General features: G+C 44.8%; 1 protein-coding gene across 1 annotated transcript in view; it reads left to right on the top strand.

Moving 5' to 3' along the window:
* LOC105417221 (neural-cadherin-like) overlaps positions 1–25911 on the top strand; it is a 166302-nt gene that overhangs the window by 97592 nt on the left and 42799 nt on the right. The window contains exons 18-27 of the mRNA XM_029846556.1: positions 415–577; positions 1434–2102; positions 2913–3104; positions 4003–4446; positions 4517–4847; positions 5541–5634; positions 7337–7521; positions 15616–15845; positions 18655–18932; positions 23980–24194. Of these exons, the coding sequence (XP_029702416.1) occupies positions 415–577; positions 1434–2102; positions 2913–3104; positions 4003–4446; positions 4517–4847; positions 5541–5634; positions 7337–7521; positions 15616–15845; positions 18655–18932; positions 23980–24194 (2801 nt within the window). The remainder of the gene's footprint in view (positions 1–414; positions 578–1433; positions 2103–2912; positions 3105–4002; positions 4447–4516; positions 4848–5540; positions 5635–7336; positions 7522–15615; positions 15846–18654; positions 18933–23979; positions 24195–25911) is intronic.

Genomic DNA, 25911 nt, shown 5'->3' with positions numbered 1-25911 from the left:
CACCAAGTCTGAGAGAGTAGCCGATAACGATGAGACCAGGCTGGTGGGCACGCCATTAGTGTACTTTGATTATCAGTCATTAGGATTTCAAAAAAATGCTAAAGTCGCTACTTCATCACAGGTTTAACATAGAAAGAATGACCACCACACACACACATCTACCAATCCAAGGCACCTATCCCACAAATGCATATCTTTGGACTGCAGAGTCCCTGCAGAGATAGAGCCTTCAGACTTGAGTGCAGTCTTGTTCAGAAACTTTGTGAGATGTTGACATTCTCTCCTTGAGAAGATGGATGCTGCACGGCAGCTCTATTCTCCCCGTCTCTTCTGTAAATGTGATACTGGACACCAGAAACGTGTGTGACATGAGAAAGCAGCGATGTGAACGCCGATGCTGAAACCTCTGCTCAGGTACAAGCTCCATGTCCTGGCTTCTGACGGGAAGTGGGAAGATTACGGAACAGTCGCTGTAAACGTTGTGAACAAGAATGACGAGGCGCCCGTGTTCACTGTGAATGAGTATTACGGCAGTGTGACAGAGGAGCTGGATGGACCCCCGGTCTTTGTGTTACAGGTACAAACCATCATTGTTTCTGTGGTCACAGTATTTGTTCCCCTTCCCTGTTTTAATGCTGATATTAACATTTCAAGCTGGCCTATGAAATATATTGGCAAAGGTTCATCTGATGTGGTCACAGTTCTTATCACAAATGATATTTGGACGGTTTAAAATGTTGGAACGATATCAGAGTCCAGCTGAGGAACCACCACACAAAGAGATTTGCTGAAGAAGTCTGTGAATGAAAAGAATTTAAGAATCTATCTGAAAGCTTTGGAAAAGAAAGGGCCAAGTGGTCATAGATTTGTGCTGTAGTAGAATCAGATAGTGACCTGGATGTCCGCTGGATGCCAGCATGAATAAAACACACAATCTCATACTGTATTCCATCACTCTTGAATATCCAGCATACGTTTCCAAATGCAGCCATCACATTTTTAACAAGACTTAACACAATGTAGCAATCATTTTAAACGATATTCCGTGCATTATAAGCCAACCCGGTGCGGCCCCTCTATCCTCCACTTTCCATTTCTCTTTTTCATACTTATGAACAGAACACGAGTTCATTTTGTCTCTACATCACTCTGCAATTAATGTGCTTAATGGAAACCTCTTTGGGCTGCCTGGGGTGTAATTGCTGCTGATGTGTGGAGGATGAGTGTGGGAGGGCGCTGACAGAAGTGAGGCAGGAATGGTGGGGGTTGGGACGATCGCTATACCTAACGGAGATGTTAGAACCGCGCAGAGGAGCTGAGACGTGCTTCCAATCAAGTTATCAGTCAAGTCAGCAGCGTTTCAATAATTAAATAGTGCTTAAACAGTGAGTACAGGCTCAGCCCTCTGTTTCACTCCACCTGTGATGTTCCAGGTTTCCGCATCCGACCCAGATAAGGACGCTGACCAGGAGGCCCTCCGCTACTCCCTTCACGGCCAAGGTGCCGAGACAGAATTTATTATTGATGAGGTCACTGGCAAGATCTACGCCCAGCGGACGTTAGACCGAGAGGAGCGCGCTGTTTGGCGCTTCGTGGTCTTGGCCACGGACGAGGGCGGCGAAGGCCTGACAGGCTTCACCGATGTCATTATTAATGTGTGGGACATCAATGACAACGCACCGGTTTTCACCTGTGCACCCAGCTGCCATGGAAGTGTAGCAGAGAATTCCATAGTGGGAACATCTGTGATGGAGATGACGGCCACCGACCTGGACGACTCGGCAGTCGGCCAGAATGCCGTGCTCTCCTACAGGATAATGGGCAGCCTCGATAGCGCGAACATCCACATGGGAGCAGTGCCTACCTTCTCAGAAATGTTCACTATTAATCCTAGCACAGGAACCATCAGTGTGGCCATGGATGGTCTGGACAGAGAACAGGTTGAGTCCTATCTCTTGATTGTGGAGGCCAGAGACGGCGGAGGGATGACAGGAACGGCGACGGCTACCATTCAGATCAAGGATGTGAATGACCATGCACCAAGATTCACGGACCGCGCCTGTGTGGTGAGGATCTCTGAGAATGCAGAGACCAACGCAGAGGTCAGTCATAATCAAAGTCTTTTCCCGTCCCTCTAATTTCTAATGGTTAGATGGCCTCATCCTCTCAAAGAAAGTGCATGTCAGCATTATGTGCTAAGAGCTAGGAGACGCAGCTTATGATTAATCTTTCAAAGCATCAAGAACGTCTTGTCTTCTACTCGCCCTTGTCTTTTTAAGGGTTCCCTTTATTTCATCAATCTAGTCAAGGTGGAATGTGTCCAGGTCCTGACAATACAGGATCATTTCCACTCTCTCGTCTGGCAAGTCAAGAGATCAAACAGGAGTTTTTTCATAAATGTGCATTTAATATGAACCGCTGCCTCCGTAGATGTGTGTTTTGTAGTGGCTGACGTATGAATGTAAATGGTCAAGACTTTAACTTCCTACATGTAAGGGACAGAATGCATATATTCATCAACAGCCAGTACCTTTGTGGTAGATTTCCCATTGTACCAGTTTAAAGACACTCGAGCTACGTCTCTATGCAGAGGGTGTGTCAAAGCTCTGTCGTCCACCTGGACATTCTTGCATATCCAGAAAAATTAGAGGATTGTAAAGGACTAATGCAAACATCAGTGACAATTGACATCGGTGCTAGCATTAGGATAATGAGGCTGTCACCCCGAAAAACCTCATTCACATTTATTTCTTGTACAACAGAGTTTGACAAAGAAATGTGGTCCTCTTTTAATCCATGAAGGTCTGGCGAAGACTGAATAGATGATTCTTTGCTCGACTTTTGAGGATTAATATGATGTGGATGAATGGAAAACTACAGTATATGTATATAACGTTGTTGCCTCTTCTAAGGTCCTGGAACTTGCGGCAGAGGATAGAGATACTGGAGAAAATGCCCAACTGACCTTCAGTGTTGTAGCTGGAGATCAAGAGCAGAAGTTCTACATTGTCAGTCACAAACAGGAGCAGCGAGGCACTCTGAGGCTTAAGAAAAGGCTGGACTATGAGCGGCACAGCGAGCAGATGTTCAACTTGACGCTGAAGGTCTGTGTAAACCGTTCCCGTTCCTGTGTAAATCCCGAAAGCAATGTGAAGTCGATTTTCAGATAAATGTGATTTTAGATGTTTGAGGATGGGGTTTGAGGTGATAACCTTCAGTGAATACGTCCAGCAAAAGCCAAGACAAGATATTACGTGTGATGAAGATTTCATTAAACTGTTTTAAAGTTAGATATTTACTTTCAGTTTTTGAAAGCGAGCTGACCACCATTGGGAATAATAACACCTACAGTATGAAGATACATTCAGAACTCACCGCCCAGCCTCTGTCAAGGTTTCCAACAGCGCTGTAGCTGAGTTGAGGATGCTATCTCTCTCTCCCACGGCGCTCACGTGTTTGTGCCGCGACTAGCATCCATTTGGTTGAGTCACTTCCAGTCTTTTCTGTTCAACTCACTCCGACCTCGGTGGACCCCCGTGTCTGGACATTTCTCTAATGTCCCCTGGTGCGACCACAGACTTGGTAGACTTTCTCAGTCCAGGTTGCTCCATCTAGCTCCCATATTGTTCTCTTTATCAGCCACCAAGCACCTTTTTTTGTGTACCATGGTGTAGTCGTTATTATTTCCTTCACATAAGGGATAGAAATCCACGGTCACTGGTTCTGGGTTTTAAAAATGGTGGGTTTGGGTCTTGTGAATGAGTTGCTCTCATCGGTCGTCCAATGACATCCATCCCCGGGCCAATCAGTGGACTCATTAACACTTTGAGCTCTACTCAGCACACTTCAGACCCCTGTCTGAGTGGGTACTAAAAAGCATCTCGTCCTCTTAATAGAAAACCTTGAAAACTGTGTGGAGTCAACCCGAGCAGGTGCTAGTGGAAAAGGCTCATAAGTCTTGCGGTTTAGCAAATGGAAGGCTTTAATTACTTCCTGTTTCAGGTTGAGGACCTGGACTTCTCCAGCCTCCTGCACTGTGTGGTGGAGGTAGAGGACTACAACGACCACGCTCCCGTCTTCATTCCACATTTCCTCTCTGTGGCCCCCCTGCCGGAGGACGCTAGCGTGGGCACCAGCGTGGCGCGCTTGGTGGCCAGTGACTCCGATTCGGGCCAGAACCGTGACATGACCTACAGTCTCTCTGAGGACTCTGACCCGGATGGCCTGTTCACTATTGACCAGTCTGGTGTACTGTTTGTGGCCAGGCCCCTCGATCGAGAGCATGTATCTCAGCATCAGTTGGTTGTCATAGCGACTGATCACGGTGTTCCCGAGCTAACGGGAAGCGCCACAGTCCAGCTGCCCCTGTTGGATGTAAATGATAACGGACCGGAGTTTGAGGCAGCATACGCTCCCATTGTCTTTGAAAACGCCGCAGGACCTCAGGTGAGCTGGACTGGACTAGTTACGCAATTGATACCAAATACATATAAATCCTCCACTTTCTATTATTTAGGTAGTAAAATTGAACCAAACCTCCACGCTGCTCCGAGCCCTGGACCGGGACTCTCCTGAGAATGGCCCACCCTTCCACTTCAGCCTCCCCCCCGAGTACCGACACAGCAATGACTTCTACCTCCAGGACAACCTCAACGGCACAGCAACGCTAACAGCTTTACGGACATTTGACCGGGAGCGCCAGAAAGAGTTCTTCATCCCTGTTATTATGAGTGACAGTGGACATCCAGCCAAGACGGTGACCAGCACGCTGACGGTAACAATCGGGGACCAAAACGACCACGCACATGTTGCCGGGGAAAAGAAAATATACATTAATAGTCACCGAGGTGAGATATCCCTTTTGTCGAAAATGGTCTTTTCTCTTTAACAGATTCAGTTTTCAGCCAATTATCAGTGTTTAGTCATGCTGTTAAAAGTAGTCACAAATTACGACAGGTAGTCATAATTAGCTGCGGCTGTAAAGTAGCGAGCAAACAAGAGCTGCCAGCCAGTTAAACAGGGTTTCCTCTGTCTACTTTCAACAGTTATATGACATGTCCCTTCAAATATGATGCATATGTCATATCCATCTCACCATCATATCTGTTATTTACTAAAAATGATGACACTATTGTTGTTGCACAATTCCATTTCACTCCATTTATTTTAAAGACAAACAGGCTCAAATTCACCACCAAAGATCCACAGATTCGAAGTTTCAAGGTTACCTTCAGGATAAATCCCACGTGTTTTTGCTACCTGAGACATTTTTCCTCACGCTTGTCCTTTAAAAATGTTAGTTGTATTTTTGCTATTCCTTATTTTGGGCTAATTTTACAAGAAATATTAGTAGAATAAACAGTAAAAACAATACATTTGAGCAGTGATTCAACGTAACATTTTAGCTGTTTATTCACGTGATTTGACACGACACGACACACGGTGTTACACATCTGTAACATCCTTTGACACACACTTGCATGTAAATTCAGGGCTAAATTCAGGGTTTTCTCGTTAATCCCTTATTTTCCTTTGATCAGGCCGATTGCCGACAACAGTCCTTGGAAAGGTCTACTCGCCCGACCCTGATGACTGGGACAATAAGACATTTGTCTTTGAAGGACATGTTCCAAGGTAAGCAATGAAACACCTCTGACACGAAACAGATCCCAGATTCGGCAATGTCTACATTTTATTTAGTATTTCTCTGTTCAACCAACAGCTGACAAGAATAAAATCATGTAATACATTTTTTTTTAAATTCTTTTATGCTCAAGTTTGATCCATCGGGTGACAACAGGAAACGGGCAAAACGTCCTCCAACATCTAAGATCAATTAGTTAGTGTTTCCTGTGGAAATGTTTCTTATTCTTTGTATTTTTTTTTAAATGGAACGGTCTAAATGATCAAGACCATCCTGGTGAAATCGCAGCATTACTTGGGATTTCATCCACTAAGTGATTCCTGCCTCATTTGGCTGCTCTCTGGATCGCCGTCAGACCGGACGTGGAGCTCCTGATCGATTTAGACTTTCAGCTAATGGGCAGATGTTTGATGCTTTGTGATCAACTGTGGAGCACCTCCACTCACTCCTGCATTCACACATTCATCCCAGTGGGACGAGCAAACCATTCTAGCGCCTTTATGCTGTTGGGTGGAGTTCTCCTCTGATCACGTGACCCCTGGGCTGATCACTCAACTTTCCTCATGTTGATTGTTTGTCTGTAACGTGATGAGTTTTGCTTTATGGTTATTTCGCTATTTATCCTGAATGAGTTCATTTACCATCGACTTAAATGCTCTCATTTGGTCCATTGATGTTTCCCACGTTCATGAAGGCATCATCTCTGCTCATTCTCGATTATTGTCCCAGAGTTACTTCATAGCAGTAAAGTTTAAAAGTTTAAAATGCACCGCTGAGGGGAATTCTGTGACCAGTCCACCTTCTGCTTGATATACAAAGAAAAAACAATTCTTCTAGCAAGAAGGGATGGAGCGTTCATTATTCTGAAGATTCTTTTGCTCATTATTCTGTTCCCTTTGTTTATGTAGAGGTCACAGGAAGTGACAGTCAGTTATTCACTGATAAAATCGATGCCATCGGGTTAATATTGCTGCTTTCAATAACCAAAATGATCCAAGATACCTTTAATATCAGCAGGCCCATGACGGCCTTAAACACAACATTGACATTTAACGTGCACCACAGCCCTGTTTAAAAGGTAAAGCCAAGATAGGTGGATCAAACTGCTGCTAAAGAAGAACAAAACAATTCTCTGTATTTAACACAGCATTTCAGAGGGTTTGAGTTTGGACACACTTTCATATGTAGCTTTTTTCTTTTTTTATTAATCCCGTGAGGTAAATTCAAATTTCCGCTGCAGTTGTCTCCTGCTCCTCCAACAGCACAAACAGGGCGGAGAGCCATGCATTAATGTATGAGAAATGAGAGGGAGCTACCACAGGGGTTTACCGCCGTGCTCGACAGTATTAAACTTCTGCTGTTGACACTCTGTCCCACTCTCTTACCAAAACAAGTCCTTGTGGACATGTTTTGTATTGTATTGGCCTAATTTGTCTTCCTTCTGCAGAGGCCATACCTCGTTGTCTGTAAATGCATAAATAACAACGCCAGTTCGATCCCCACGGTCCCCAAAGCTTTTTTTATTTATTTATTTGGCAGGAGCTGGTGATTAATTGCAAGTTCATTAACATGCTGCAGCGTTGTTAAATGAGGGTCAGAGGTCAAATTTAGTGAGTCTAACAGAGCTCAAATTAAAACAAATCAATTAAAATGCTGTTATCCCGATGTCCGTTCTTGTGATTTCCCCTGCAGTTATTTCGTCTTGAACAAGCGAACTGGTTTCCTCATCATCAAGGAGAACGCTCCGCCGGGCACATACCAGTTCCAGGTGCGCGTGTCTGATGACGTGTGGCCGGACGCTGTCTCTTCCGTCAGCGTGCACGTGAGGGAGCTGAGAGATGACGCCATCTACAACTCCGGCTCTCTCCGGCTGGCAGGTGTGATTGATACCACGCGCGCACGCACACACACCTCAGAGACCAAGGTTTATTTCAGTCCGACATTCGACTCCAGCTTTGTTTTCTGTCAGTAAACTTCAGTTTTCACATGAAGAAACAGCTGTTGACCTTCATGGTGTTCTATAACCATTAGCTGCACATAAAGCCAAACTTTCTGGTGTTATAATTCACAACTAAGCTAAAGAAATGCATTTGAAAAATAACAAGCAAGATCAGGCTGGATCTCCTCTGGTTTGAGGCTGTAATGACGATTAAACCTTGTGGAGCCAATGGCTGATGCGTTCCTTCTTTTCCTGTATATTATCAGTGTATAAACCAGTTTTGAAACCTCAGAAATCCTGCGATGTGGTAATTTCCAACCCAGCTCTGGGCTGAAGCTCCTTTTTATGAGCTTTGTTTTGACCCCTACCCTGAAGTGCCACTCACTCCAGCGCAAATGGCTTTTAAAACACTCTTTAATCAGTTTTGAGCTGCCACAACCATTACTGTCTCTGCCTGATGTCATAGATTTCATCTTAGGAAGAACTTAGCGTGACAGATTTATGATTAGCAGCTCAAATTTTGCAAAAAATGAAAGGACACGTGGCTGCAATGCTAAAGGAAAACGCTGCCAAACTTTAGAGGCCACTCGTAAAATGAATGATTACGTGAGTACTCTGTTTAGCAGGGTTTCAAAAAACTGTCACACAATCACTTAAATAGTCTTTTTTTTATCAAAAGATTACACCCATTATCAGTGCACACTCTCTGCCTCACGGGATATGAGTTGCTATGGGTGCCCATGGGGGAAAAGAAGCCTTTTCCATTATTTTTCCTGGCAAAATAATTAGCGTGGGGATTTTGCGAAGCCAGCACATTTTCCTCGCACGTTAAGCAGCATCCATCACTACCTGATGTACAGCACGTTGGCTGTCTGCTCAGAATTAAATTCACTTTAGAGAAATGGGACATGGCTGACAGAATTTTATGATTTTACAGATATTGAAATAGAAAAGGCGGGGGAGGGGCAAAACTTTGAAGGATGAGAGGAAAAGAGCGGGGGGGAGAAGAGGGGAGGACAGAGGCGAGCCTTATATAAGCAGATAAAAGGATTTGCTCCTCATTGTGAAAACAGGACTGAGGTAAATTAATCAGAAGCAAACTCAGACAGCGTGGAGGAAAACAGTTTGGTTCACATTTCACAGTATTTACGGCAGCAAAATGGGCTTATTCTCAAATATGTATTAATAAGCAGCTCATATTTTCCCTTTACTGGTGTGACAACTGATGACATCATCATCATCACCATCATCTCGTAAGTTTTCTTGGAAAAAGCAACATGAACGTTTATTACTCGCCTCACTAATCGCCACCTTGGTGGGTTTAAGCTATTTTTTACCTTCATTTCATAGTTACACACCACACAAGTGCCTTTCTGAGGGCCCCATTAATTCCAGTGTTGAAAGTAGTGGGATTTGACCCTGTGACACGTTGCATAATGAAGACGTCTTTGATGAAAAGCTTGTTTTTTTATCTTGTTTAACATATGGTGTTTATTGCATCAGTGTTCTCACTCCCAGATGCCGCCAGAGGCTTCAGAGCTGCCAGTTGTCACATCCACTTTCTTCTCTGCTGTCTTTTTAAAAAAAATATATATAAAAGAGCATTTTAGTCAATTTCAACCCACTTTACTCATAAAGTCTAGTTTCAGACTTGGCCTCAGAAATTACAGTATCAAAACAGACTCGGAAGAAAGCCTCAAATTTCTGCTGGGTGGAATTAAACACAACTGTATTTAAAAGGAAAAACCCCTCCCCCCACAAAAAAATGTAGGTCTGCCTGAGCAATTTTGTGGCCTTACTGTTGTGCCTGTTAAGGCAACACATCTTCGCTGTCTGGGCCTTTTTAAGTGAACCATGTTCAGTCAGCCACTGTCGTTGTGGAGCAGATGCTCATTACAGCCCGGCGTCCACTGAACCCTCAAAACAAGGTTAGCTTTATTAATAGACTTCCTCTGTGGGTCGGTGTCTGCACGGATGCTTTTCTAAACAGGCAGGCTGTCATCAGAGCGCTATTAGCTGCATTAGAAGATGGTGGTAATGCAGGAAACCGGTGGGATCCAAAGAGCACCGGTGTCTGTCAAAGATCTGGCTATTTTGTCTGCGGTCGATAAGCACATTCAAACTGAAAAGGCATGTTGAGGATAAATGTGTGTGTGTGTGTGTGTGTGTGTGCACGCCAGACCCCTGTGCGTGTGTAGAGGCTATGGAAACAAAGCCATTTCCAGGATTTTATTTTTCCATGTGGAGCTTTGGAGTAAACATTATCATTGATTCTCAGTCTCAGGGATTATGAAAATATTCTACTTATAGCCTTGCTTATTCCATCCTTGAAATCCAAAATCCCATTTCAAGAACAAATGTAGAAAGCAATAACTGCGTGCGGAAAAGACATTGGTTAAACCTGCCTTGGAGAGATTAAGCTCCCTGCCCCTGTCACTAGCTTCCTCAATAGTGATGCTACATTAGCATAAACAAAAAGTCCTTGAAATGTCCTATTACGACTCCCAACGAGTGGAATGGAAACAGTTCTTGGGGTGAAAACACAAGGACAAGCGATGTATGCACTCTGCATTGTGGGGTGATGCTGATTAGCATAGTGGGGGGGGGGGGGGGGGGGGGGGGTCTTTAGGAATGAAGGACACCGGCTTCTAACAGATGAGGCATAGCATCCTTTCTGCTCAAGCCTTTATGACACACGTGTCTATAGTCACTAGAACATATTGGTGGATCACTACACCACAACCGTTTCTCATGGTCCTTGTTAAGGGAGAGCAATGTCTTCAAACCTTTCCTAAGCTCAACGGGACACAACAATTATTGACGAGCTGAGCAAAAATACAAATATAAACTAGGCAAACTGATTTAACTGATCGAGTATGTGGAGTATGCTCATTCCACAGAATCTACTGTTTGTAGGTTTGGTTGGGTCCACTGGTTGGTTGGGTCCACTGGTTGGTTGGGTCCACTAGTTGGTTGGGTCCACTGGTTGGTTGGGTCCACTGGTTGGTTGGGTCCACTGGTTGGTTGGGTCCACTAGTTGGTTGGGTCCACTGGTTGGTTGGGTCCACTAGTTGGTTGGGTCCGCTGGTTGGTTGGGTCCACTAGTTGGTTGGATCCACTGGTTGGTTGGGTCCACTAGTTGGTTGGGTCCACTGGTTGGTTGGGTCCACTAGTTGGTTGGGTCCACTGGTTGGTTGGGTCCACTGGTTGGTTGGGTCCACTGGTTGGTTGGGTCCACTAGTTGGTTGGGTCCACTGGTTGGTTGGGTCCACTAGTTGGTTGGGTCCACTGGTTGGTTAGGTCCACTAGTTGGTTGGGTCCGCCGGTTGGTTGGGTCCGCCGGTTGGTTGGGTCCACCAGTTGGTTGGGTCCACCAGTTGGTTGGGTCCACCGGTTGGTTGGGTCCACTGCTTGGTTGGGTCCGTTGGTTGGTTGGGTCCGCTGGTTGTTTGGGTCTGCTGGTTTGTTGGGTCCGCTGGTTGGTTGGGTCCACTGCTTGGTTGGGTCCACTGGTTGGTTGGGTCCACTGCTTGGTTGTGTCCGCTGGTTGGTTGGGTCCACTGGTTTGTTGGGTCCACTGGTTTGTTGGGTCCACTGGTTGGTTGGGTCCACTGGTTTGTTGGGTCCACTGGTTTGTTGGGTCCACTGCTTGGTTGGGTCCACTAGTTGGTTGGGTCCACTGCTTGGTTGGGTCCACTGGTTGGTTGGGTCCACTGGTTTGTTGGGTCCACTAGTTGGTTGGGTCCACTGGTTGGTTGGGAACACTGGTTGGTTGGGTCCACTAGTTGGTTGGGTCCACCAGTTGGTTGGGTCCACTAGTTGGTTGGGTCCACTGCTTGGTTGGGTCCACTGCTTGGTTGGGTCCACTAGTTGGTTGGGTCCACTGCTTGGTTGGGTCCACTGGTTGTTTGGGTCCACTGGTTGGTTGCGAACACTGGTTGGTTGGGTCCACTGGTTGGTTGGGTCCACCAGTTGGTTGGGTCCACTAGTTGGTTGGGTCCACTGCTTGGTTGGGTCCACTGCTTGGTTGGGTCCACTGCTTGGTTGGGTCCACTGGTTGTTTGGGTCCACTGGTTGGTTGCGAACACTGGTTGGTTGGGTCCACTAGTTGGTTGGGTCCACCAGTTGGTTGGGTCCACTGCTTGGTTGGGTCCACTGCTTGGTTGGGTCCACTAGTTGGTTGGGTCCACTGCTTGGTTGGCACCAGTGTGTCAGTCAGGCAATGATTTAAGGGATGTACCGGTATGATAAAAAGATGCAGCTTTTTATGAGTATTAAAGGCCGAGGAAACTGAGCTTTAGCTTCCATTGGATCCTTTTCACCGGGATAAACAGAGGGGGGAAGTTTGTGCCGCAGCAGAGGTCCAGAAAATAAACAGCTTAATTCCATTTGAAATTATATTATTTGATTTGCTAACTTCACCAGCGCAAAAATAACTCCTTTTGAAGGTCAAATAAAATCAAGCGATGGAATAATGTCACATTCATATTTAATAGATTTGATTTTGAAACCATATGTAAAAGGTCCAAACAACAAAACACAGTTGGTGGATCCAGAGAGGTGGGGAGGTTCTACTGGTGTTATAATGAATAAATGCTTTCACATTCACACGTTCTCTCTCCAAATACTCCTGACAGGGATGACAGTTTAATACAGAAGACTCATGGCAGACGGTCCCACTCAGGATGGGGGGGGGTCGTGGGGCCAGTTAACTCTTGGTTTCAGCAGATGGAAAAAGGCTGTAACTTATGACTGTTGTCTTATGAGCACACATCCAGAGTACTTAGTCACTTTCTAGGAGAATAAAAAAGATTAGATTAAAGTGAGTAACCTGTTGGCTTGGATGGAGGCTGTAAAATAAATGGTGCCGCTAAAAAGGATTAAATTTACTGATAAAATGAATGTTGTGATATTGACACCTGGGCAGCAGCCAAGCGGAGCTTTAAAATCCAAATCAAATGCTCCCTGACTCTTCAATGGGACATAATTGGAAAATGAAGACACATTTCGAGCTGGCTCCATTATTTGTTTGTGCTTTAATGGTTGCGTTTGGTTCCGGAATGATCCGATTGACAGCGAGTCCCTATAGCTGCTGTGGCCTGTGTAACCATGCTGATGGCGGTTTTGAGAGGTTTTTTTTTTTTCATATTTTATCAAAAACTGAGGCAAACACACTGTTACTGAATTTGTCAAGCAGCCTTTCATGACTTGAAATCCGGTTAGAGTTCATTTTCCTTTTGAAACCAAAGATTCATTCATTTCCTAAATTGATAGTCCATCAATTAAACTATGTTTGGGAGTCATCAATGACAAAAATAAGCCGTGTCTGTGCAGGAAAACTCATTTACAAATTGATCCCCAATAGGCCGCCAATGTTTGAAATGCTGGCGAGGAACCAAATCACAGCCGGAGGATTAATATCCGAATATTTTAAAGGTTACTTCAGAAAATGATTATATCCCAGCTTTGTGGGCAACAGTGCAGATAGCTCCTCTTTTGCCTCTGTTGATTTACAATGACGACTCTTCATTATCTGCGCGGTCGGGGAGGCTTTTCCCTTTTTGTGGTCAATTAAAACTCTTGAGATTCTTGTGAGATCGAACTTTTTTAATAACGCTGAAGTGGAGATAAACAATGGATGTTTTTTTTCCCCTCTCGCACCCCGATATCATAAAAAAAAACAACAAAGAACTACAGACGACACCTTTGTTTGTTTTTTAAAAGCAGCATCATGACTGAAAATGAGTGGGACTAGAACATTAATTGTGCAGAAAAGGTAAACTACTGGAACTGCTCAAGAATAAGAGACCTTTTGGAACTCACAGCAGGTCCACTCACAGCGCTGCTGTGTTGAAATGGGTGTTTTCCTTTGAATAATGTTTGTTCTACAGTGACAAATGAGTCTCTTTAATAGAACTTCATGGGACGTGACAGTGATTAGGACTGTTCTATCAGCCGCTCTGTTCACCTGACAGGGAAACACCGGTAATTGTTTGTTTCCCTTCACAACTGCTTCGTGTTCTGCGATGATCAGGACGTCAGAAGCCACGCGAGGACTTTTGCCAGGAAGGGAAACAACAAACTACCACCCGTGCTGATAATATGAAACACGATGTTCTGTCTTTGCTCTTTATCTTTGTGGGAGTGCGGCGGCGGCGGCAGGATATTTATTTCATTTCGCAGCTATTTGTGTGAAATCGCAGGCCTCCCAGCTGAGGTTTATCTGTGCACCATTGCCTCGGCCTCTGGAGCCTCCGGGAAGGAGAGAAGCAATAGTGAATTGTGAGGTTGGGTCAACGCCAGGTGCACCGGCTGCCATTCCGTGTTAGGAGTTACCACCCTGTTTCCCAGCCCCCGACCCTCCTAACTGTCCCTCTGTCCGCTTGTGTACTTGTTTCTCTGACTGGAGTGACTGATGGGAGCTGACATTAGCCTCCATCCCTCAGACTGTATCTGCACTGCCCAGTCTGAGGTCTTTTAATGCCTCAGCTCTGTGGGTGGGTGTGTGTGTGTGTGTGCGGTGTTTTTTTTCCTGTTGGTAGTTTCGTACTTTTGTTTCTTGACTTTCATTTGTTGTCTAATGTGCTTTTTATAACAATTAGCTGCTTCCGTGCGTTGTTGTAGCTTGATATTCTGTGTGTTCCGTGAACATAGTTGACCTTGTGTTGCGCTGGTCGTTGCGAGCAACCAGCAAAACACACATGTAGACGAGCTAGTCACCCTTAAGTGTTAGCAAGTGTTACAAAGACTCTCACTCATCTCTCTCTCCTCCCACGTCTCATGAAATGAAGACTATAGGATGCAACATAGCCAGTATATTGTTGTCTCCATCCTTTTGGCCTCAACTCTTCCAGTCAGGGATCCATCTTTTATGCGCAACATCAGCTCCTTTTGATGCGGCTGCCTTGCGCTAATAGAAGCTACAGCAGCGTGCGTACATCATATATGTGTCCACGCTGATTGTGATCAGCTAAACGGTCTGAATGTTTTGTCATGGCGCTGCGTGTAAAACCGGAATCATTGTCGTGCCTTGGCCACACCGAGGCTTCCACGGAGCTCTCCGCCACAGCTGCTGCATACTTTAAACGTTCATATTCCATACCGCCCTGTTTCCATCTCTTGTGAAATCTTCTTTTGCCCAGCAACGATAGTAGAATGGGATCTGTACAGAGACACACGAAGGGATTGTGGATTTATTTCGATGAATCAGGGTGAACGCCTATTAATAAGCTGTATTTATAGAGTTGTTTATGATGTCAGGTCATAGACAGTGTGTTTTATTCACACTGTACAGATGACACATATGGGGTCCAGACATTATAAATAGGTACATTTCTTTTTGATGCCACAACCTTTGCTCACCTGGATTTGGGGATATTCTGCCATTCTTCTCTGCAGATCCTCTTGATCCCTGTCAGTTTGGATGGGGGTTCGGGATCTGGCTGGGGGACATTCACAGAGACGTCCTACTGCATTGTCTCGGCTCTGTGCTCAGGGTCCTGTTGCTGCTTTTTTTAAATTATTTTTCAAAAGCCTGGTGGTCCTTCAGATGTGGAGAGATTCTGTCTGGCCACTCGGTAGCTCAGACTGGTGGAAGCTGCAGTGACGCTTGACCTTCTGAAACTTTATTCTGTCTGCACACAAGATCTTTGCAGCTCAACCAGGTTTCGGTTAGATGGCCAGACCTGGGAGGCGTCCCGGTAATTTCTTCCATTTCAAAAATGATGGAGGCCAAAGTGCTTTTTGGGAACTTCAGTGCTCTGTCTCGTGAAGGACAAGTGCAACTCTTGCAGTGGATGGAATCCAAGGTCTTTTGCACTTTAGTCTTCTTTTTGTTGATTGCCTGATTCCACGTATGGGTTGCTGCTCACTGTAGCTTTTAGACAGAATACGGAGCCTCTGCCGGCTCTGTGCCTCCACACAACCCTGCCTCTAAACTTTGAAGTCGTTGTTTTGACCTCATGGCTTGGTCTTTACTCTGATATACGTTGTCAGTTGTGAGACATTCTAATATCCTGCTTGTGTTTTCCAGACATCACAGCAAAGGAGTTCATTGAACTTCGAGGGAGGCAGCAAAGCCGCTACGACCTGCTGCTGGACTTCCTCTCCGAGATGCTTTCTGTTCCACCTGATGATGTCAACATCTTTAGCCTAATAGATGTGAAGGAGCGGATGCTGGATGTTCGCTTTGCTGTGCACGTTGGCCCCTCGTTTCTCCAGCCGGAGAAGATGCACGGCTATCTGGCTGCACACAAGCAAAAGGTAGGCTGAGCTCTGCGGGAGTTACCGCCACCGTTGGTCAAAATGATCTGGTTGACATTCAGGGAGTCATTTTCCATTCACTCATTATCTGAGCAGGCAGCAATCTGCTCCACCTTTCACATCACTTGGAGGTTACGAATTCATTTGGGGTTTTTTTTCCTGGAGCAACTCGCTTCATTCGCGGAATGAGTCCAGTCAGAAAAATGGCGTCCTTTTGTGATTATTTTAGCTCCTTCTCCTTTTTGTAGCAGAAGGTATAAGAGTACTTTCTGCAATTTTTCAGCAGCGAAGACAATGCGGAGACCCTTCTGTGCACTCATTGTCACCCGGGAATCAGTTTCACATTGAATTTATTTTTAACCTGGTAAAAATGGCTCCTTTGCCGAAAGCCCGAACCTTTTGCAGGGAGTCGTGGAAGTGGAAAGAAAAGTTGTAATCTGCAGGAGATGATACTTTTTTTTTTTTTAGGATGTGCTCATTTGTCACAAGTTTCAGGAAAAATGTCTTTCCTACGAGTCGAGTTCATGTTTCATTTTCAGCCAGAAAACAGGTCGTAAAACTGCCCGTGTGGCATCAGCTTGAAGGGCATCAGTCTGAAACAAGCTTGTGGGTCTCGTGTCGACTTGTGCAGTGTGTTCCAGCGTTAAATCCACAAAACTGGAAAAGGCAAACAACTTGCAGTAGTTTAACCTGAACCTGTTAGCAGCTTCAGACTAATGAAGGACAGAACAGACGTGTTGTTGACTTACTCTGAGACCAAGTCAACACTTTTGTACTTACAGACAAAACCTAGAACAACGCAAATCCGATGCCGATATTTGTACATGTCTAAGCATCCGATCCAACAAGACATCCAAAATGAGCACTTTAATCCCCATTTCGAGGATTGCGTTTACCAAATAAGCCCTATTGAAACTTCTCCCCAGTGTCTCAATCAAAGGTCGTTGAGTTTGTAAAGTCTTACTGGTTGGATGATTATCATGGAGACAACATGCTCGTCTGCATTCTCTTCCTACTGTCACTCGCTCCCCGCTGCCACCAGCTTTCTAAGGAAAGTTGTGGAAAGTGTGTGGAAAAATAACAGTCCCAGAAGACATCAGCGCAGAAGTTTTGGGTTTGGACACTGGTCATTTTGAGCACAGCATCCAAAGGTGTTTTTATGAGACGGCCGGGGGAACTCCTGTGGAGGGATGGAAGAAAAGTGAGACACAAAGGCCCTCCTGTTCTGACAGGACCTGCGTGGGAGCGTGGGTGTGTGCTGGTCATTCATTGGTCCGTCTCTCCATTATTAAAGCTCTTTCTGCCATTTCCCATTTTAATGAAGTCATAAAAATCAGTGGTGGCCTCTTTTATCTGAGTGATTTTAAATTTGTCAAGAAAAACAGGCCGCACGGATGCCAGTAATGGGAAAAAAAAAAAAAAAGACTACAATCTGCCAAACAGCCCAATTCATTTGATGTAAATTTAATTTTCCGCAGAGACCTTTACTAAAGAATGTTGAAAGTTGGAGTGGGTTCATAAAATGCAATTGTTTCACCTCATCGCACTGATGTTTACCAGCTACCGGCATCAGTCGCGGCTAGTCTTCCGTTTCAGAAGTCGGAATCAAAGTAGACCTGCGTGCGCACGTGGGCGTGTTGACTGTAGAGGTGGACTTGTTTGCATATGACCAGCAGCGATAGAAAGAGGGAAAGCTTGGTTGTTGCCTCATGCGTGTGACTGTGGCAGCGGAAAATCAGAGGTCAGAGGTCATGGACGCTGCACAGCCCTGTTCCATGGGACCTCTGAAGGAGCGGAGACGGGGCACCAGGGAGCCGATCTAGTCTAGACTGGAGAAGACATTGTTCAGAGATGTGAAGCATAATAAAGAGCAAGATGAGCTTGAGTGTTAGAGCAGGAGGGATGAAATTCAAAAAGGAAGTAATGGGAGCATTTCCTTTTATTAATGTTCTTCTTTCTCCACCAATAACCTCCAACAGACAGGAAAAGCCTTTTTTTCTCCCTATTCTTCCTGAGTCACACAGTCTATCTGTGTGTTTCCATCCGGCTTTACTCCACATTTAAGGAAAGCATGAACCTCTGGTTTTCAGCCCTTTAAAAATTATTTTTGCGGCGGTTTTTGTCAGTCAAATAATTGGTGGGGTTTTTTTTCACGAGAGAAAAAACTCTAAAAAAAACCCTATTATTTCTCTTTTATGTCCCCTGTCGGGTCGAACCAAAATAGGTTGTATGTTCAATGGCCCAAACGTGATATACAGCTGTAAATTATTTTATGGGGTTTAAAATACGACTGTTAAAGCAACAATGAGAATAACTCTAGCAAGTTATTTTAGCCCTTGTGTTCATAACATATTTAGAAAAAGGTACAAAAAAAAATGGGCAGTTTTGTTTTAGTGGGAATGAGTGGGGCGTGTAGAACTTTAAGAACCTATACACCATGTTCACATGGGCTATTATATAATCAGGAATAAATACAATAAAAACCAAATAAATGAGATGAGGATTATTTTGCTGGAGACTCTTTTGTCGTCATGTTTGGATTTTTCTTTGATTTTTCCTCCGTTTGTTTTCATATTTGCTGCTGCCATTTCTGATAAATAAAAAATAACCTCCTCTCTTCAGGTTAATTTAAATTCTAAATATCGACCTATTCATTCAATAATAATAATAATAATAATACTCAGTAACTGCAAGCCCTCGGCCACTGAATACCTTTCTGAGTTATGACGCCTCATTTGAAGGTCGCAGTAGGAGACTGCGTTGATATTTGCTGATGTCTCCTTTTTCTGTCCTGTCCTTTGACCTCCAGCTCCAGTCTTTCCTGCAGATCGTCGTCTTCCAGATCCGCGTGGACGAGTGCCCCAGTTCCGGCTGTGCCGGGGCCAGCGGTTGCACCAATGTTCTGAACGTGCGGGACGCGCCCATGGTGGTGGACTGTGGGACCATGAGTCTAGTGTCTGTGACTCTGGAGTCCACAGCCGTGTGCTCCTGCCCTGGACGGGACCAGACCCACCAGCCCTGCGGCGCCTATCCCAGAAACCCCTGCTTCAATGGCGGCGTTTGTGTGGACACTCAGCACGGCTACAGGTGAGTGGATTACCTCTGGATCACCAGCCTCATTTATATTATATTTCCAACAAAAGTAAAGTCAAATCAGCCCTTGAATAATATGTTGGTTTACTCCAAACGCAGACAGCTGCTTGGAAGGACAGATTAAATGGAAATTACCATACAAGGTACTTAATTTGTAATTACGTATCAGATGAGTTGTAGATTCACTCACTGCTTCCATGCACTCAAAAAGTTTATATCTAAATTAGCGAATAACGGAATTTAATTATATCCTGTCATAACTTTGTGGCGAGTAAAGGGAAAGCGTGAGACTGTTGATAGGTGCAGTCGGTGAGCTCTTTATTACTTTATTATCTTGACTTTTGTGTGTGACCTACCTCCTGAGACCACGCATCCTCTTACGTGGACACGTCATGGTGTCTTTGGGGGTTTCCTCTCTGCTCTTTCACCTGTTCTGAAACTTTTGCACCATCGGCGTCCTGCTTTAAATTCTGTTTAGTTCTTTAAGATCCAAATATGCGCCTGTTTGTGGGTTGAAGTGCGTCCCCGCTCTTCTCACCGCCGTGTTCCAACTGTGGAGCCGATCCCGCGACTATCGGAGCAGAGCAGGTGAACGAAAGGAAAACCCAGGAAGAGGAAGTCCTGCTAAAGGACATTTTCCCAAGATTTGCCCCTCTGCGGCATTCTCGCTCCACCTGAATCCGCTCCATGAAGGAAACTCTGCCATGCACAGGAAAAGTGTCACCATGGCAACTAAGGACACCCGTCTTATTGCTCTCTCTTGTCATGGTGGTGGGTGCAGAGTTTCATCTCCAGTTCTTATTTTGCAAGTCGAAAACTCTAGATGCTCTCATTAAGGAGGAGCTGGGTCAAAGGTCAACGGTGTATTTACTGTAGGTCAGGGATGAGAAAAAAGTCGGTTTCATTTGAGGCCCGGCATCTTCCGTCAGGAGGGTTAATCAGCAACACAGATGCAGGTTGTGTCCACAACTGGGAGGATTTTCTATATTTGGAACCCTTCAAAAAGTGAGCTTAAAGAGCATAAAGTGGTAAACAAGTGTAACAGCAACGTCACTTAAGTAGAATAAATGTTCTTTTTCATTCTTTTTTGATGTGCGAAAAGAAACAAACATCAGAAAATGGAAATGTAGGTTTGGTTAGATGGGAACCGAAGGGACTGTTAGCAACTTGCGCGACGTACAGCACCTTAATAATTTGGAAGGATTCAAATCAACACGATCCCACAGGACCGCTCCGATCTCAAAGGAAACCTGTGATATTTATAAATATGATCCCCCACAATTCCTCGATGCTCTTAAAGAACTTACGTAGTTCAACATCCATGTTTTGGAATGTATAAGATGGAATGAGATGCTAATGCTGTAGCCGCTGACAGGTTCTGACTGGGAGCACTTTTTGATCGTCCTGGTGTCTGAGATGAAGAAAGCGTGGTAGGCAGAGTGGGGGCACAGCGCTTGTTTACCTCCGTGTTACCTAAAATTAGAAATAGAAACACCCCTCCAACAACCTCTTCCTGGGTGATAAGTGCGCCAGGTTATTTGTCAAAGACTTCCAGATGTTGTTTTGAATCTCTGCACAAAGTAGAAGTGTTTTTATTAGAATTAATGAGCCCACAAACAAGGACAACAGTGTTTTAGCGTGCTTCACCAGATCCTTTTCACTAAAAACACGATGATTAAAGCAGCTCTTTGATATTTGCAGCGGTGCACAAGCCTTGACCCTGTTTAACTCTGTAATTCTGCCTGATGCTGCGCGTGTCCGCAGGCTTGGATCTCTCATGATGGATGTAAAGGGCTCTTTGCAACCAATTATGTGAAACTGTAATGCTTTTATCACGGTCTCTACTGTAACTTCATGCAGTGTGAACATTATGACGAAATTAGGAGCAAATGTTCACACTCTCATTGGCGTGCGTACCAGAAGATCTTTCTCTGCATGATGATGTACAGAAGCAGAAAAAAAGCGCAGCTTCTTGTTAACGAGGCTAAAAGAGCCCAGATTAGTCCATGTTCATGTGCGGTGGCTGATAAATTCATGGAGTTTAAACAAACTGGTCAAAACGATCGTGAACAGCGTGAAGCTCCTTCAGCCTTGGAACGATTTTAGCCTTCAATCATCACAATATATGTCAACATATGAACCAAATTCTGGAAATGGAAATGAACGAATGCAGAATGTCCACTCTACCTCTGAGTTTTAAACTGTTCCGCACGTCACAGCTAATAATTACATGGTTTGTAGTCATTTCTGTGGATGCAGAATGTTTAACTGCCCTTTTACGTTTCACCAGAAAGCAGCAAACTCGGTTTTGTGCCCATTTCAGATCAGTGAATTCTGAAATGGAGATGATCAATAATCCTTAACAGGCTCAACGCAGTAAAGAAGGTGACAATTCAGCTTTAGATGAAAAGTTTTTGCATCTGTCCGTCTGTCCCTCAGGACTTTATCAGCCACTATTCCGACTTTTGTCGGTTTCTTTCTTCCGAAATGTTAAATAACATAGATTCGGATCATCTTCTGGGATTCTGGGTGTGTCACCTCGGCCTCTCTGCTCCACTCCTCAGCCAGAGCTTTCCCACTTCTGTAGCAGCTCGTTACCTTTCAGTATCTTTTAATTAGCAACTGGAAACGAAAAGGGCAGAATAGAGCCAGCTGTGCATCGCCACTGTCCAGAGCAGGGTGACTGACTGCTCGGCATAAGCCCTGGATTACACACACACACACACACACACACACACACACACACACACACACAGATTAGACATTAGAAACCAGTCCTAATCAATATTTCCCAACTGCATTAAAACAGAGCAGCGGGAACGAATGAATCAGCGTGTGAGCGCGTGAACTTTTCCTCTGCCTTTTTAAGCGTCCACGTCGAACATGGGATCCCTTCACTGACGACTGTACGATCTAATTTCGTTCTCTTATTGATTTACCTCCACATAAATCTTCACGGTAACGCGACAAGTGTCGGCATCATGTCGGCACTTATTTAAATGGAGGTGGAACAATATCATCATGTAGAACATGTAGGTGGCGGCTCTGTTTTTATCTTTAACGAAGACACATAATTTATCCACTAAGCACATGTTGGTGGTGGTATCATGTCGTTCACACACCCACAGCTGGTTTGGTCATGTTATTACACCAATACTGAGCTGATTTTACATTTTACATCAGGCAGACGGATCCAGACGCTGTAAAACTCATATTAAGGTGAACATTGCAACATCTGCAGCCTCTAAAACACAATTTCATCGGTTTTTTTTGTTTTGTTTTTAGGAATAGTGAGATGTTTTCTTGTGCAGCATCGACAATCAGCTCAAATGTTCCAGGATAGAAGCACGGACGTGAGGAAGAAATAGGTGAAATTAAGACATTAGGACAAAAGAAGTGGGGGGAAGGAAACCAGTGAGAGGAATGTGTGGGAAAATTCAGTTTAAATGATTGAAACCCAAAACAGGCGTAACACAAGTTCCTGAGGACGGCTGGTGATTACAGAGGTGCGGAGCTGATGGAGGGTGGTGATGAGGAGGTGGGACTGAATGAAGATTGTTCCCAGTGAATCTATGATGGGAGACAATGGGAGCGTTTGAGCCGTGTCAACAAGTCCCAATTTTGTCCTTAATATTAGTCCCAAGACAAATAACCAATTTAAAGGGAGGAATTCCATATGAAAGGGTCTCAAAGAGTTTTGTAAACCATGGAGCTGGATTCATCCATCAGCTGGATTCATCCATCAGCTGGATTCATCCATCAGCTGGATTCATCCATCAGCTGGATTCATCCGTCCACGGATGTCACATTTAAAACCACAGAAAGTTTTCTGACTGCAGAGACAACGTGAGTATCAGCAGATGAAAAGAGGACGAGATCATCCATCACTTCCCAGGAACGGGAGGCAATTCCTGCTCACATTATTCCACTTTCGTCACAACAGCGTTCGTGGCTGATAGAGAAGGTCACATGACTCCGACTCTGCTCCACTCTTGGTCACATTAGAGCAGCTCGGCTTGGTCTCGAGCGTGCTTCACACGTGCACAGGTGTGATCTCCTGGGGCTGCAGGGCTCATGGTCAGTGTCAACAAGGATCCCTGAACGGGGACCATCGTCTCAGGGACACTTGAGCTGGACTGGAAACGCTGATGTTTGTAGAATCCTCAGAGTTTCTGATGCAGATGGAACTGACAGTAGTTCCATCCATCCATCATCTATCCATCATCCATCCATCCATCATCCATCCATCCATCCATCCATCCATCCATCCATCCATCCATCCATCCATCCATCCATCATCCATCCATCCATCCATCCATCCACCCATCCATCATCCATCCATCATCCATCCAGTAGTAATGGTGTTATTATTAGTAGTATTAGTAGTTTTATATCATTGTTACTTGACTTCAGCCACTTTCTTTCCTAAAATCACCGGAACGCTCCGGCAGCCTCCTGGAGGGATGGCTGGATGTACGGTTGTACGAAGACGCCTTTGAGTCCCCAGCAGCAACTTCCTGTTGCGTTGCGTGTCAGAATAACCCCATTAATCTTCTAAAAAAAGTAATAAAAGAAATTAGGATGGGAAGAAATTTTCATGGAAGATGAATAAAGCAGAGAATGGCAAGATAAAAAGAAAGCAAATGACCCGACCCAAAGGTGAGGTTGACAAGGAGCCTGGGCAGGAAGGAGCGTGTCTGTGTAAAGGGAGCAGGGGGCAGCGTTGTTTCCTAGAGCTGTTGTGATTTCTCCCTCTGGTTTTGTCACTAATGAGAACATCTGCATCAGTGGAACAGACGGAGGGAGAGAAGACGGCGAAGGGCAAAGCTGTGTTAGGAAACACACAGAGGATCATGCACATATGAGGAAAAGGGCCAAAGATTATAAGTGAACGCGGACCATTCGTTCAGAATGGACTCTCATTTTACAGACATTCAGATTTTAGGGGGGCGGGGGATCAGGAAGACCAAAAGAAAGAAAGTCATCCTTATATCATATTCATAAATTCATGAATTTTTGGCTTTCTTCTCTTCTCTCCAAGGTGCCAGTGCCCAGCTCAGTTTGAGGGCCCCGAGTGCCAGCAGAACAAGCACAGTTTCCATGGCAATGGCTATGCTTGGTTCCCTCCTATAATGCCGTGTTTTGAGAGCCATGTTTCCCTGGAGTTCATCACTGACGTGGCTGATGGACTCCTGTTGTACAGCGGCCCGTTAGCTCAGCTTCAGACCTGGGACCACGAGGACTTCATGGCCATAGGTAACAACACTTCATGCCTGCTTCTCAATGGAAAGATCATCCATTTATCCTCATCTTTGTTGGCTTTGATGCTCTTTGACACTCCCACACTCTACACTTTGGGCTGAGATATTGTAACATTGTTAATAACATTGTTTCATAAATCAGATTGGAACCAATTATTTTCTTTTTGTTTCAGCAGTGCAACACTGTCCACACATGCACTTTAAACCTGCACATCTTCGTGATGTCTGAGCGATGACTGCAAATATCACAGTCTCCTGTGATTGATCGAATCCATTGATCGTTCTTCTTTCAGAGCTTTTAAAAATCCTTTCCCAAAATCTTTAGCTGCTTTTACATGACAGGTCTGGAGTGTCTGTCAAACTCTGGTGGCGGAGATTAACTCACAGGGTCGCACGTGCATGTCATCTGGAGAGCCGGTCGAATATGTTCACGCACCAAAGAGCTTGGTGGTCGTGTAGCGACCGCCGCGCCACCTGAGCTACAGCCAATAATGACACAGAAAATATGCAACGCTTGAGGGCATCGAGATGTATTCACATCACAAGAACGCAAAAAGAGCCCCCGCAGCTGAGAAAGAGGTCTTTAGGTGCCGTCCTGCTCTAATGAAGCCACCCTGGTCAGATGCAGATCTAGGACAGAAGCTAATTTGTTTCTTCCCTTTCTGCCACCATGTAATGATTAGGTAGGTTTTGATTGGAATCGTATGAATTGGATGTGTGTGATAAGAGTGTTTTAGCTCTTCCGGGCTTCATCTTTGCTGTAGTCGCAGTTGCTGAGTGGATTAAAGTGTTAAATATTGTGTAATAATGTTTAATATTAGAACTCTAGATGGTAAAGAACATCCAGGGTGCTCTTTGCAGCAGTAATGAAGCCACCGATCGAGTAAAACACCTTCATATTTCCACCTCATCCATAAATTATATATACAGGCACAAATTACCAGTGTAATATTTACTCAAACTTGCTTTTTGCTGCGACAGGAGAGATATTAGAGCCATCGCTGTTGCCCAGCAGCGCTATTGTGTCACATTTAATGCAAATTTGACCTTTGGATCCTTATTTCAAGACAGATTATGAAAAGATTTTTAAGTATAGGTAATAAATCCTGAGAGCAACGCTGCTCAGGGATGCTGAAGTTGACGTGCGGCGCTGTATCCGGACCTGTGCACGGCTCCAACAGGTTTGTGCTGCTCTTCAAGAAAAAAAACCCAAAATATTTCATTACATGTTGCTGCAATATTGCTGAAATGTAAAAGCCGCGAAGCGCGTTGAACCGAGGGCAGCAGGCAGAAACAGTAGCTGGAGAACAAAAAGTCTTTTGTGTCTCCGTATATTTAGTGTTTTAATCTGAGACACTAACACCTCTTTGTCTGTACGGCTGCATCTCCTCTTGTATCCGTTCTTCTCTGGGGAAACAGGCTGTTGTTTCATTACTGCCAAAGTAATATGTGTGGGAGGGGAGGTCTGTGTGGAGAGTCAAGCCTGTGTGTGTGTGTGTGTGTGTGTGTGTGTGTGCGTGTGTGTGTGTGTGTGTGTGTGTGCTGGTTTGATTTTTTTCCCCCACTGTACAGAGTGTAATTAGAGTCAGGCTGTACCTTTTTAAAATTAACTTTGTAATTAACTTGTTTCAAGATTCTGCTGCAGCGTGTAAGAAATCAGCAAATCTAGATTGCACGGAATTGCTTTTACTTTCTTTCTTTCCTAAGTGGAG

This window comes from Takifugu rubripes, chromosome 13 (genome assembly GCF_901000725.2).
Source record: "Takifugu rubripes chromosome 13, fTakRub1.2, whole genome shotgun sequence".
NCBI lineage: Eukaryota > Metazoa > Chordata > Actinopteri > Tetraodontiformes > Tetraodontidae > Takifugu > Takifugu rubripes.
This window is presented reverse-complemented; position numbering and strand designations above follow the sequence as displayed.